Genomic DNA, 15401 nt, shown 5'->3' on the forward strand with positions numbered 1-15401 from the left:
GCTGGCAAAAGTGGATTGGGAGAAGCTACTTGCAGATAGATCTACATGTGACCGGGGGAAGTCATTCAGAAATAAACTAGGAGAATTCAAGGCCAATGAGCTCCATAAGGGTGAAAGATGACAGCAAGTCCAAGAACCCTTACCTGAAAATAGGGGAGACCCTACTGGAAAAAAGTGTAAGAGGGTGGGGGTACTTTATAAGTATGTTGGGAGCAACAGGCTAAGATCCATTAAAGATCAAACTGGCAATCTGCATGGAGCCACAGGACGTGGGTGAGATCATAAATCAGATACTTTCTCATCTGTATTCTGAGGAGAGGATGTTATAGTTGGAGAATTCAAGGAAAAGTTGGCAGAATTCTAAAACATGCTACCATTGAAACAGGTGTTAGAGGTGAAAGCTGCAGTGACCAGGTGCCTGGCACTAAGCCAGGTTATGCGGTGCAGAAGGGAGGGATGGGGAGGTGAAGAGGAGGGTGGTAGTGATAGGGGATTCCATAGTAAGGGGAGCAGACAGGAGATTCTGTGGATGTGAAAGAGACTCCCGGATGGTATGTTGCCTCCCTAGTGCCAGGGTCAGGGACATCTCTGATCGTGTCCACAGCATTCTGAAGGGGGAGGGTGAACAGCCAGAGGTTGTGGTACATATTGGTACCAATGACATAAGTAGGAAAAGAGATGAGGTCCTGAAGAGAGAAATTAGGGAGCTAGGTAGGAAGCTGAAAAGCAGGACTATGATGTGGTAGCCATTACAGAGACTTGGCTGTCGCAAGGGCAGGAATGGCTGCTGGATATTCCAGGGTTTAGATCCTTTGGAAGGGACAGGGATGGAGGTAAAAGAAGTGGGGGAGTGGATTTGGGATTTGCTGATCAGGGACAGTCTCACAGCAGTAGAAAGCGAGGATGTCCTGGAGGGATTGTTCACTGAGTCAGTGTGGGTGGAAGTCAGAAACTGGAAGGGAACGATCACTCTATTGGATTATTCTACAGACCCCCCAATAGCAGCAGAACCTGAGGAGCAGATGGTGAGGCAGATTTTGGATAGGTGCAAAAATAACAGGTTGTTGTCGTGGGTGATTTCAACTTCCCTAATATTGATTGGTACCTCCTTAGTGTAAAGGGGATAGATGGGGTGGAGTTTGTTCAGTGTGTCCAGGAAGGATTCCTGACACAATATGTGGACAGGCTGACTAGAGGAAAGGCTATATTGGACCTGGTACTAGGCAATGAGCCTGATCAGGTTTCAGATCTCTCGGTGGAAGAGCATTTGGAGATAGTGACCATAACTTCTTGACCTTTACCATAGCCTTGGAGAGGGATAGGAGCAGATGATATGGGAAAGTATTTAACTGGGGGAGGGTTAGGGTTATGTTGCTACTAGGCAGGTACTTGGAGCGTAAATTGGGAACAGATGTTCTTGGGGAAGTGCACAGTGGAAATGTGGAGGTTGTTTATGGACTACTTGCATGGAGTTCTGGATAGGTTTGTCCCATTGTGGCAGGGTAAGGGTGGTAGAGTGAAGGAACTGTGGTTGACAAGAGATGTAGAATATAGTGTCAAGAGGAAGAAAGAAGCTTACCTGAGGTGTAGAAAGCATGGATCAGACGGCTCTGGAAAGTTGTAAGGTAGCCAGGAGGGAGCTTAAGAATGAATATAGGAGAGCTTGAAGGGGGCATGAGAAGTCCTTGGCGAGAAGGATCAAGGAAAACCAAGGCGTTCTACACGTATGTGAAGAATAGGAGGATGACTAGAGTGAGGGTAGGACTGATCAGGGATAAAAGGAAACGTGCCTGGAGTCAGAAGTGGTAGGGGAGGTCCTTAATACTTTGCTTCACTATTCACCAGAGACAGACCTTGACTTTTCTGAGGATAGTGTACAACAGACTGATATTCTAGGGCATGTCGATGTGAGGAAAGAGGATGTGCTGGAACTTTTGGAAAAACTTTAGTATATGTAAAACACCAGGGCTGGTTGGGATATATCCAAGGTTATTATGGGAAGCAAGGGAAGAGATTGCTGTGCCTTTGGCAATGATCTTTGCGTCCTCACTGGCCACAGGAGTAGTGCCAGATAGTTGGAGGGTGGCAAATGTTGTTCCTTTCCTTAAGGAAGGGAGTAGGGATAACACTGGGAATTAGACCAGTGCATCTTACTTCAATGGTGGGCAGATTACTAGAGAAGATTCTTCGAGACAGGATTTATGGACATCGAGCTAAGCAGACCTGATTGAATTCTTTGAGGGTGTGACAAAGCACATTGCTGAAGGTAGAACAGTGGATGTGGTGTACATGGATTTTAGTAAGGCATTTGATAAGGTTCCTAATGGAGGGCTCATTCAGAAAGGCAGGAGGCATGGGATCCAGGGGAACTTGGCTGTGTGAATTCAAAACTGGCTCGCCCATAGAAGACAGGGTGGTGGTTGATGGAGCATATGCTGCCTGGAGGTCAGTGACCAGTGGTGTTCTGCAGGGATCTGTTCTGGGACCCCTGCTCTTTGTGATTTTTATCAATGACTTGGATGAGGATGTGGAAGGGTGGGCTGGTAAGTTTGCTGATGATGCCAAAGATTGGTGTTATGGATAGTGTAGAAGGTTGCTTTAGATTATAACAGGATATTGATAGAACACAGACCTGGGCTGATGGAGTGCAACCCAGAATAGTGTGAAGTCTTGCACTTCAGGAGATCGCACTTGAAGGCAGAATACAAGGTTAATGGCAGGTCTCTTAGCAGTGTGGAGGAACAGAGGGATCTTGGGGTCCATGTCCATGGATCCCTCAAGGTTGCCATGCAGGTGGATAGGGTTGATTAGAAGGTGTACGGAGTGTTGGCCTTCGTTAGTCGGGGTGTTGAGTTCAAGAGCCGTGAGGTAATGTTGCAGCTCTATAGAACTCTGGTCAGACCACACTTGGAGTATTGTGTTCAGTTCTGGTCGCCTTATTATAGGAAGGATGTGGAAGCTTTAGAGAGGGTGCAGAGGAGATTTACCAGGATGTTGCCTGGGTTGGAGAGCATGTTTTATGAGGATAGGTTGAGTGAGCTAGGGCCTTTCTCTTTCAAGAGAAGGAGGGTGAGAGGTGACTGGATAGAGGTGTACAAGATGAGATGAGGCATAGATTGAGTGGACAGTCAGACTTTTTCCCCAGGGTGACAATGGCTAATATGAGGGGACATAATTTTAAGGTGATTGGAAGAAGATATTGGTGGGATGTCAGGGGTAAGTTCTTTTACACAGTGGTGGGTGTGTGGAATGCACTGCTGGCAGAGGTGGTGGGGGCAGATACATTAGGGACATTTAAGAGACTCTTGGATAGACACATACATGATAGAAAAATGGAGGGCTATGTGGGAGGGTAGGGTTAGCTAGATCTTAGAACAGGATAAAATGTTGGCACAATATTGTGGGCCGAAGGGCCTGTACTGTGCTGTAATGTTCTATGTCTTAATAGGCTTAAAGGTGGATATCCCCCAGGGCCTGATTAGCTGCAACTTAAGCTGTTGGTTCCAAGGGAGAAAATTGCTGGGGCCCTGATGGATTTTAAATCTTTTGCTGACCAGAAGTAAGGTGCCAGATGACTGGAGGATAGCAAGTTTGTTGGTGGAGGGTTATTTTCGCATTTGTAAGACTGTGACCTATGGTGTACAACAGGGATCAGTGCTGGGGCTCTTATTGTTTGTCAGATACATTAATGATTTGCATATGGGTGTAGGGGTATGATTGGTAAATTCACAGACATTCTCTAAAAGTATTTGGAGTTGTAGTCTTCAGCTACAGGGTGATATCAATGATTCGGTAAGGCAGGTGGCGCAGTGGCAGATGGAATTTAATCCTGAAAAACGTGAGATGATGCACTTCGAGAGAACCAAGGCTAAGATATAAACATTGAATAGTAGGGCACCAGGAAGTACTAAAAAAACAGACCTTGGTGTACATGTCCAAGGCTTCCTGAAGGCAACAGCATAGGTAGATAAGGTGGTTAAGAAAGGATTTGGGATGGTTGCCTTTATTAGCCAGACATAGAATATAAGAACAGGGAGGCTTTGGTACAACTTTACAATACACTGGTTAGACAACAGCTACCACACTGTAGGATAGTGGTTTGCCACAGGGATCAGTGCTGGGTCCCCTGTTGATTGTCATATCTACTAACAATTTGGTTGAGAATGTAGGTAACCTGACTAACTTTGCGGATGATTCCAAAATTGGTGGTGTGGTGGACGTTGAAGAGGGTTGTCTAAGGTTATAACAGGTTCTAGATCAACTGGGAAAGTGGGCAAAGGAATGGCAGATGGAATTTAACTCAGACAATTGCGAAGTGATGCATTTTGAAAAGTTAAACCAGGGCAGGACGCAGATAGTGAATGGCAGGACCCTGGAGAGTGGTGGAACAGAGAGACGGAGTACAAATACATATTTCTTTGAAAGTGGTGACACAGGTAGACGGGGTGATGAAGATGTATGGCATTCTTGCCTTCATCTGTCAGTACAAGAGGGGAGACGTCTAGGTGACCCTGTTCAAAGGTGAAGGGAGCTTAGTGAATATGACCGGAAGTGTTCCACTTGGTGAAGCAACAGGCCCTGTGACACCAGTTGGCTCCCTCAGGAATGAATAGGACGTTGGTGAGACTGCACTTGGAGTATTGTGTGCAGTTCTGGTCACCCAGCTGTAGGAAGAATGTGATTAAGCTAGCAAGGGTTCAGAAAGTTTCACAAGGATGTTGCTGGGACTGGAGGGCTCTTATTGAGGGCTTGGAAGTAACAGGCAAGATAGACAAAGAAGAGTTAGTGGATGTTGTTTACTTGGATTTTCAGAAGGCCTTTCACAAGATGCTGCACATGAGGCTGCTAAACAAGATCAGTAGCCCATAGTATTACAGGAAAGGTACTAGCATGGATAGAAGATTGGCTGACTGGCAGAAGGCAGAGTGGGAATAAAGGGGGCCTTTTCTGGTTGGCTGCCGGTGACTAGTGGTGTTCCCCAGGGGTCAGTGTTTGGTCCACTACTTTTCACACTATATGTTAATGATCTGGATGATGGATTTGATGGCTTTGTGGCCAAGTTTGCAGATGAAACAAAGATGGGTGGAGGGCAGGTAGTGTTGAGGAAGCAGGGAGTCTACAGAAGAACTTGGACAGGTTGGGAGAATGGCATATGGGAAAATGGATTAATGGTCATGCACTTTGACAGAAGGAATAAAGGCGTAGACTATTTTCTAAATGGGGAGAGAATTCAGAAATCGGAGGTGCAAAGGGACTTGGGAGTCCCAGTGCAGGATTCCCTAAAGGTTAGCTTGCAGGTTGAGTTGGTAGTAAGGAAGGCAAATGCAATGTTAATATCCATTTTGAGAGGACAAGCATATAAAAGCAAGGATGTAAAGCTGAGGCTTTATAAGGCATTGGTCAGACCACATTTGGAGTATTTTTAAACTTCTAAAATTTTATTTACAGTGTGGTAACAGGCCCTTCTGGCTCAACAAGTTCGCGCCACCCATTTTAAACCCAATTAACCTACCCCATACGTCTTTGCAATGTGGGAGGAAACCAGAGCACCCGAGCAGTTTTGGGCCCCATATCTGAGGAAGGGTGTGCTGGTGTTGGAGAGGGTCCAGAGGAGGTTTAGGAAAAGGATCCTGGGAATGAAAGGGTTAACACATGAGGAGCATTTGATGGTTCTGGGCTTGTACTCACCGGAGCTCAGAAGGATGAGGGGGAATCTCCCCTTCGTGTTAGCCACTTTTGCCCTGGGTTAAAGTCTCTGTCCACTGGATCTATACCTCTATTATCTTGGAAACTTTTATCAAGTCACCTCAAATGTAAAAGTATAACATACAGTAAACAGCAGGACCCGTAACAGTGTTGATGTACAGGGGGATCTCGGGGGTCCAAGATCAAGTGTAGTATCGATTCGTGGTGGATCTCAACCGACACCAACAGTGAAGGAAAGACATCGAGGACTCTTCACGATCAAGCAGCCACCTGATGAGAGCTTAACCTGCTGACGCAGAGGAGGATCCTAATGCTGACTGGGAAACCAGTCTAACTCCTCTGTTCAGCAACCACATCAGGATGGCGGCAGCGACGAGCACCTCTGGAGGAGGAATCCGCAATACTGTCAGGGTGATGGTGAAGGACCTCGGCGATGGGAACCCTTTCACAAGGGACCTCTTCATCAGGAAGGTCCTGCTGGATACGTGCAAGTTCGAGGTGAAGGACATCTACTGCCTCCAGGACTTCACGGGTAACGGGTACTTTGACGTTACCTTCAAGTACCCGGTGGGATGGCAGAAGCTGCTGCAGGACTTTTGGGAGAAGGGGAACGAAGCTCCGCTGTCACTGCTGAAGGTGCAGCCTCTCTTCACCCTCCCCACCCAGAAGGAATGTGTGGTAACGGTGCACATGTTTAACCCACGTGTCGGTGGCGGATGTCCTCACCTTCCTGGCTCGGTACGTCGACAGAGCGGGAAGTTGCATCGACATCAACGACCTGTTTGGGATCTGGACCAGCAAGCGCCAGGTGAAGGTCAAGTTGAGAGTCAACGCAAATGGATCCATCATCCACCACCACCCCCCACCCCACCCCTCTCAGCATTTGCCATCGGAGGGAACACGATGAACATGGTGTACATGGGACAACCCAGGGTGTGTCGCAACTGTAACAGACCCGGACACGTGGCGGCCCAGTGCAGCGCAGTCATCTGCAAGAACTGCAAGCAGGAAGGTCACCACACAAAGGACTGTCAGGAGAGCAAACATTGCAACTTGTGCGGGGAAGCAGGCCACCTCTACAAGGCCTGCCCAAAACAGGCCTGTGCCTACGCCACCAGGCAATAAGAGGGGGGTGCCAGCACCAACAACACCCCGAGGACACCGACACACCCCTCACCAGAAAGAGACCGAGACCAGGGAGGGTGAGGACAGCCCGACCGCCTCGAGTTCCCAACCCCCTCCTACGAACTCCCAGCCCCCTCCCCAAGAGGAGGAGTCAATGGAAGAGGGAGGGGGGGAGGGACAGGAAAGGGAATGGCAGACTGTGAAGAGGAAGAAGGCGCAAAAGACACCACCCAAGAGATAACGGGCCACAGAAAACAAGGGCACCGGCAAGAAAAGAGTAATGCAGCAGGTGGACACCAGCGACCTCTCCTTGTCGGAGGATGAAAGCAGCAGCAGAAGCCGACGACGGAGGCAGAGGAAGCGGCAAAATGGAGGAGAGAACGTGGAAGAGACCAACAGAAAGCAACAAGCGAGGGACAACCCTGCCCGTCGCCCCGCAGCTCCAGGAGACCGGGAGCAGCACCGCAGAGGCCATTGCCCCCCAGCTCCGGGAGACCGGGAGCAGCACCGCATCTGATGCAACCCAGCACCGGGAGAGGAAAGAAGTGGAATCACCAGGGAAAGGAACAGGGGACACAGTCGGATCCACCCATGACACCACCAGCCTCGCCACTTGTGACCCCACAACCCAGGGGGAGACCCCTCCCAGTTCCTGAGCCTGGAATCAGTGAGGCAGTTCACCAAAGCTGTGGGCATGAGGGCCCAAGACAAATGAAAAGGGACTGTGTAACGGGAACTGAACTCCAAAAGAGCCATGGAGATAAAACTGGCATCTCTATTCGTGCGCAGTGTGAAGTGAAGTGCACTGCGTGATGTGTTAACGCCTTGCAGTACCTCAGCAAGGTCAAGGCAGATGTGACTTTCCTACAAGAGTGTGGGCTGCCACACCTCTGCAACTATCGGAGGCGGTCGCGATGGTGGACCCATGGACTGTCGGTATGGTCGGGGGGCAATGATTGTCGCGCTTCCGGCCTGGGGATTCTGATACGGGGGTGGGGGGGCAACTTCTCAATCACCAAGGTCAGAGGTGGTGGGGGGACAGCTCCTTGTGGCTGATGTGATGTACCGGAACACTCCGCTCCGGTTAATTAACATGTACGCCTAGCCTGCGCGGAGCAAGCAGCTGGCCGTCCTCCAGCAGCTCCCACCGCTGCTGGTGACATTCTGGCCAGTGACTTCAACTGCATCATCGATGCAGCTGGACGATCTGGCCGTGCCGACAACAGACTGGACGGCACCTCCAGACTCCTGATGGAAACGGTAAAGGATGCCAAGCTGCGCAGTGTCTTCAGCACCCCTGCAGGTGGAGCACAGCCACAACACACCTGGTCGAGGTCAGACTGCTCAGCCCGGTCCCAGATCGACTTCCTGTTCGTGTCGGGGCTAATCACGGTCAGATCCACCGATGTAACGCCAGTGTTCTTCTCTGACCATCGTCTCCTTCGGGCCTCCTGTCACCTCCAGGAGGACCAGAAGGCAGGCAGGGGGATGTGGAAGTTGAACATGAAGTTGCTGACCCCAGAAAGCATTGAAGAACTAAAGAGGGATTACACAAGTTGGAGAACCGTGAAACCCCTCTTTGACTCTCCTGTGCACTGGTGGGAAGCAACAAAGGAGAACATCAAGAGGTTCTTCATCCGCAGGGGGGTCCAGAAAGCAAGACAGAGTCAGAGGGAGCTGTGTCAACTCTAGACAGACTTGCAGCAACTCCTACTGCAGTCGAGGGGGGTGGATGTGAGGGAGGAGCTCTGAGAGGTGAAGAGCTGGCAAGCTCAGCTCCATGCCTCTGAATCCTCCCAAGATTATCTTCTGATCCAGGGTGCGCTTGGTGGAGCAGGATGAGACATGCTCACGTTTCTTCTTCCAGAAGAGACACGGAGCTCTGTGATCCACAGCCTTAAGGAAGAGGACGGCTCAGTAACGTCCTCGCAGACGGACATATCAAGGATCTGCAGATCCTTCTATGCCAGTCTGTACGACACGAAGGCCACAGACAGCACAGCCTCACAGAACTTCCTGTCCTCTATCACAAAGGTCTTAGAGGACAGCAAGCGGGAGAGTCTGGACCGACCACTGACCCTGGAGGAGCTGACTGGCTCCATCCGTTCCTTTGAGTCGAATAAAACTCCCAGAAGTGACGGCTTACCGGCGGAGTTGTACTCGGCTCTGTGGGACTGGATGGGCCCCGACCTGCTGGAAGTGTACAATGCTATGCTTCGAGCTGGCAGCATGTCAGAGTCCATGAGGAAGGGTACCATTACCCTCATCTACAAGCAGAAGGGGGGAGGGAGGACATCAGGAATTGGAGACCCATCTCACTGTTGAATGTGGATTATAAGATCCTGTCCAAGGCCATCGCCAACAGGGTCAAATCTGCTCTGGGACAGGTGATCCACCCGGACCAAACCTGTGCTGTACCTGGCAGGAAGATCTTTGACAGCCTCGTGCTGCTCAGAGATACTATCGCCTATGTGCAGGACAGAAGAGTGGACACCTGCCTGGTCAGCTTAGACCAGGAGAAGGCCTTCGACAGGATATCACACGTGTTGGACGTGCTCTCCAAAATGGGCTTTGGGGAGGGAATCAGGAATTGGATCCAACTGCTGTACACAGACATCCATAGCGCAGTCCAAATCAATGGGTGGGAAACGGACAGCTTCCCCATCAAGTCTGGAGTCGGGCAGGGCTGCTCTCTCTCCCCTGTCTTATTTGCTGTATAGAACCCTTTGCTGAATCCATCAGGAAGGACGAGAGCATCAGAGGGGTGATGTTGCCAGGCAGCGGGGGCACCCAGGTGACAACCTCCCTGTACATGGACGACGTTGCCGTCTTCTGCTCAGACCTGAGGTCAGTCGGCAGATTGATCAGCATCTGCGACTGGTTTGAGTCGGCATCAGGGGCCAGAGTCAACCACGTGAAGAGCGAGGCCATGCTCTTCGGCAAGTGGCCTGACTGATCCAACATCCCCTTCACTGTCAGGCCTGACTATCTGAAGGTGCTGGGGATCTGGTTCGGAGGGGCTGGGGCATGCAACAAAAATTGGCGGGAGTGGATTGGGAAGGTGAAGCAGAAACTGGGACTGTGGGAACAGCGCTCCCTATCGATAACTGGGAAGAACCTGGTCATCAGGTGTGAGGTGCTCTCAGGGCTGCTGTACTTGGCGCAGGTGTGGCCTGGTCCTCGCTCCTCCAGCTTGGAAATCACCCAGGCCGTTTTCCAGTTCGTCTGGGGATCCAAGATGGAGCGGGTCCGACGAGTCACCATGCACAAGTCCCTGGACAATGGAGGTAAAGGTGTCCCCAATGTCACTCACATGCTGATGACCACCTTCATCTGTGGCTGCATCAGGATCTGCGTGGAACCCAAGTACGTGGGCACCAAGTGTCACTATGTACCGAGGTTCTACCTGTCCCGGCTGTTGCGAAGGATGGGCCTGGCCCTGTGGCCACACGGCATCCCAGTCAGCTGGACGTTGCCGCACTACCTGTCCTTCGTGGGAAAAGTTCTTCCGGACCAATCCCTTGGACCATAAGTCCAGCAGGAAGTGGTCAGCACGGAACATCCTGCAGACACTGCAGGAGAAGGACTCGATGGACACTGTGGGGTGGTTCCCTGAGCAGACTGTCCAGACCATCTGGCAGAATGCCTCATCACCAGAACTCACCAACAAGCACCAAGACCTTGCTTGACTGGCAGTGAGAGGGGCCCTCCCAGTAAGATCCGTTCTGCACGGTTGGGGCATCACCCTCAGCACGCGCTGCCCCTGGGAGGATTGTGCTGGGGACGAGACGGTCGCCCACCTCTTCGCAGGCTGTGGGTTTGCGAGGAGGGTGTGGCGGAAGATGCAGGGGTCCTTGTCACGTTTCATCCCCAGCAGCAGCATAACAGAGGATTCTCTGATCTACAGGCTGTTGCCGGGGACACACACAGAGACGGACATCAACTGCTGCTGGAAGGTCATCAACTTGGTGAAAGACTCCCTTTGGTCTGCCCGAAAATTGTTGGTCTCCCAGCACTGTGAGATGTCCGTAGGGGAATGCTGCCAACCGGCACATTCCAGGCTGCAGGAGTACGTGCTGAGGGACGCACTGAAGCTGGGTGCAGCCAGCATGAGGACTCGGTGGGGAAGGACGACAGTTTAGGTTTCTTCTGCCACAGGAGGGGCGGGGTCAGGAAAGGAAGCTGCTCAAATGTTGTAAATATGGGATTGGGGTATCACCCCAGGGAGCCACACGTGTGGCATTGGTGCTGTGTTTTTTGTATATAGAAAGGTAACACTAAGAATTGAACTGTACACGAATGTAAAGGTTTGAACAGTATTATTGTATATAGTTTTTATTATGAATAAAGTTTATTTTGATTAAAAAAAGTGGTTGCACAGGTTGATAGGGTGTAAAGAAGGTGTGTGGCACACCTTCCTTCATTAGTTGAGGCACTGAGTTCAAAAGTCAGGGAGTTACATTACAGCTTTATAAAATTCTGGTTAGGCTGCATCCGGAGTATTACATTCAGTTCTAGTCACTCAATTGTGAGGATGTGTTGAAGATGGTGGAGGCTTTGGAGAGGATGCAACAAAGTTTACCAGGATATCGCCTGGATTAGAGGGAATGTGCTCTGAGGTTGGACAAACCTGAGAGGCATAGATAGAGTAGACAGCTGGTTCTTTTTTCCCAGGGTTGAAATCACAAAGACAATATGTGAGGCAAGTTTGTTTTTTTTTTGCAGAGTGGTAGGTGCCTGGAATGTACTGCCAGGGGTGGTGGAGGCAGATACAATAGAGGGGTTTAAGAGTATCTTAGATAGGCACATGAATGTGCAGAGAATGGAGGGATACGGACATTGTGTAGGCAGAAAGGATTAGTTTAGTTAAGTGTTTAATTAGTAATTAGTTCAGCACAGCATGGTGGGCTGAAGAGCATATGTTGTAATGTGTTTTAATGTTAGATATCAGCACAATGTGTTCTGGGAAATGAAGCAAAGTGGGAAGGCAGGGATATGTAAAGTTGCTGCCTCCATGGATGGGCTGAATGGCCTCCTGTTCTGTGTTCCTTTCCTACTCTTCACTGTACCCTATCAAAGCCCTAACTATAAACTGAAAAGCAAGCAGAAATCTGAAATAAACACAGAAAATGCTGGAAGCACTCAGTATATTGGGTAGGGCAGCATCTGAGGAGAAAAACTTCATTAGATCTGAGCAGGTAAGGAAACAAGTGGGTTATGGGGAGAGGAAATGTCTCTGATGGGCTGGAGACCAGCTGACAATGCTTTCTGTATCCTCAGGCTGGTGAATGCCTGTTGAAGGAACTGTCTGCAGGAATGTAACTAAGGGTGACCACTTTGCAGAATACCTCTGGGCTGTTGGCAGGACAACCCCACATTTACAATCACCTGACACTTTAACTCTCCATTTTAACTCAGATTTCTGAATGGTCCATGAACACTACCTTGTTATTCCTCTGTTGCACTATTTATTTGTTTGTAACTTGTGATTTTTTTTAAAGTCTTGCACTGTACAGCTGCCACAGAACAACAGATTTCACGACATGCGTTGGTGATAATAAACCTGATTCTTAGACAGAGATCCAGAAAAATAGTCAGACTTTGTCCCAGGAGACAAACTAACCCACCAAATCTACCTTAAACCTAGGGACTCCACAGCTACCCACGACTACACCTCTTCCCACCCTGTCTCCTGTAAGCACACCATCCCTTTCTGTTTCTCTGCCGCATCTGCTCTCAAGATGGGGCCTTCCCTTCCAGGACATCTGAATTGTCCAATTTATGTCTATCTATGCCTCGCATAATTTTATATAAAAAGGATGTCGCGGCTTTAGAGAGGGTGCAGAGGAGGTTTACTAGGAGGCTGCCTGGATTAGAGGGCATGTGCTATCAGGAGAGGCTGGACAAACTTGGGCTCTTTTCTCTGGAGCAGTGGAGGCTGATGGGTGATCTGTTGGAAGTGTATGGTATTATGAGGGGCATAGACAAAGTGGGCAAGCAATATCTTCTTCCCATTATTGTGATCCAGTACCAGAGGGTGTGCATTTGGGGTGAGGGGGGGTAGGTTCAGAACATGTGAGGGGTACATTTTTTTGCTGAGGGAGTGATGGATGCCTGGAATGCGTTGCCTGATAGATTGGTGGGGGCAGATTCATTGGGGGCTTTTGGGAGGGGCTTGGATGGGCGCATGGGTGGGAGGAAAATGGAGGGATTATAGGCATTCTGTAGAGAGGAGGGATTAGCTATGTTGGCACAATGTTGTGGGCCAAAGGGTGTTCCATGCTGTGCTGTTCTATGATCCATCCCACTCCCACTCTGAAGCAGTGGAGGAGGCCAAAGACAGGTCAAAGTTCAACATAAACTTGAGCAACAGCCCCTCATCTACTGCTGCCCCCACACTCACTCACTCAGTACTGAATTCAACAGTTTCAGATAACCAGCCTTTCCAGTTTGTCAGGTCTGGCTTGAAACACTGATCTTTTCTCTCTCCACAGATGCTGCATGATCTGCTGGGTATTTCCAGCAGTCTTGTTATTTCAGCTTACTGGCAGCTCAGGCATTGGCTGCTCTCTACCTGCCCTCGTTCCTCTCCCTACATTACACTCCTCTGGAGATCACCCAGCACTCAAATTCAGCACCAATGCCATTTCTGTCACCTGGACAACCTTGGTCTCCACCCTTGCACGAATGGTCCTCTCTGTTCTCTCCACCCATCCCCTCTCTGCAACTAAACATGTTTGTTTCTTTCTTTTCTAATGTTGATGAAAGCATTGACCTGGAATGTTAAAATGAAAATGCTGGCAACACTTGGGTCAATCAGTAGAAAGAGAAGCAGTTAATGTTTCAGGTCCAGTCCCTTCATCAGAACTGGAATGTGTTAACTTGATCAGAAGTTGCCTGACTGAGGGTTTTTGGCCTTTGTTTCCAGTCAGGTACTGTTTCCTTCCCTCCCTCTGAGTGGGCAGGTACTTGAGTGCCTTGGCCATGTGTCAGTGTCTGGTGGTGAACAGGTTGTGGGTGGGTTTGAGTGACAGTCACTCTGGGATCTAGCTTGTGCCCCTGCTGTCTGTGGGTTTATCTGGTGGCATGGTGAGTACCCACACTGCCTAATGCTTGCTGTGTTTTTCTCTCTCATCTCACAGCGGTTATCCAGCAAGGCTGAGGAAGGAATCTGCAGTTCCATCATCTTGAATGAAGCAGCTCTGTGAAGCAACAACCTGCCAACCAGCCAAGTGTGTGGTTGGAGCCACGGTGGTCAGCCAGCACCAGGAGACCTGCCTGCCGGGCAGCAGAGACTGCTTTTATAAATGCAGATTTCTATGGAACTAATTTGCCAAAGTTAATGTTTTGAATAAGTATCTTGATCACTTCTCTTGCAGGAAATGTTGATGCGTTTTCTAACTGTGTTGCTCCTCCTCGTAATCACTTCAACTTTATTAATTTAACCCATACCCTCCAGGTAAACTCACATGTAATAGATCTGCATGTGCTGCACTTTTCCTCAATCTGGACATTGATAAAATCTCTCGTCGTCTGAGGGACAGAGCGGGGTGCTGGGGCCTCAGACAGAGGTTTTTGGAATTTTAATGGTGGGTATTCACACCAACCATGAGCAGCAGCACAAACCAGCAGGCACCTGGAGAGAATCCAAAACTGCTGATGTTTTGACAGGGTTCTGAACTCCACAGCAATAATAAACTAGTCCCTGAGGCTGCCTGCAGCCAAGATTTGGTGTACAGCAGAGAGGAGAGTCAGTAAGCCATTCAAGTCCAGTGATTCCGAGTAACCTTATCAATGCACTTTACAAATATAAAGCCTTCCCAGCCATCCACAGACGGGGCAAGGAGAGGGAAAGGCAAATTCGCCCAATTCCCACATTACAGGGGAAAGGACAGCAAGCGCCCTTGCTGATTGCTGTCTCAATCCAGGCACACTGTTGCGTGTGGGTGAGCGTGCAGCAGCTGCCAGTTGTGAGGCTCCAAGGAGGGGGACTGCTTCCCTGGGCACTGTGATCAGACTAGTCTGTACCTACGGGCCAGCTGCTCTTTAGATGGCCAGCAGATGTGTCTGGTGTGATCTCTGCCAAATGGACTGAGCTGTGTTCTAATTCCCAGCAAGACCAGGAGAGGTTTTATTTATCCACGTTTGGAAAATAGCAGCATGAATTGTAGATCAGTTGATGGCTTTTCAAATTGAAAGAATGGATTAGGGTTCAGAATTATGAATAAAATCTCAGCAATAACTGCTAAAACCTCATGGCTTTGATTCAGCGATTCCTTCTGGCAGCTTGACCGGTGCATCAGCAACAAGGAGTGGAGCAGAGACCATCACATCCATTGGTACAACAGTCCTGACTGGTAGAGCACCAAGCTCCTGAAATCCAAAACATGTCTCTTAACAACTTGAATACAAGGTGACAACTGGCAGGGAGGTTTGCTAAGGCTACTGGAGAAGAGTTTAAACTAGAATTGTTGGGGGGTGGGAACCAAACTGAAGAGACTGGAGAAGAGGTGGTTGGCTCTCAAATAGAGAAAGCTTGTAGACAGTGTGAGAGGGAGGATAGGCAGGTG

At 49.5% G+C, this 15401-nt stretch overlaps 1 protein-coding gene across 3 annotated transcripts in view; it reads left to right on the forward strand.

Annotated features, from left to right (window-relative positions):
* LOC127574641 (feline leukemia virus subgroup C receptor-related protein 2-like) overlaps window positions 1-15082 on the forward strand; it is a 171502-nt gene extending 156420 nt beyond the window's left edge. For all 3 annotated transcript variants that reach the window (XM_052023944.1, XM_052024027.1, XM_052023861.1), the window contains one exon: window positions 13974-15082. In XM_052023944.1, the coding sequence (XP_051879904.1) occupies window positions 13974-14039 (66 nt within the window). In that variant the 3' untranslated portion in view covers window positions 14040-15082. The remainder of the gene's footprint in view (window positions 1-13973) is intronic.
* Window positions 15083-15401: the final 319 nt, after the last annotated feature.

Source organism: Pristis pectinata, chromosome 1, assembly GCF_009764475.1.
Source record: "Pristis pectinata isolate sPriPec2 chromosome 1, sPriPec2.1.pri, whole genome shotgun sequence".
Lineage (NCBI taxonomy): Eukaryota > Metazoa > Chordata > Chondrichthyes > Rhinopristiformes > Pristidae > Pristis > Pristis pectinata.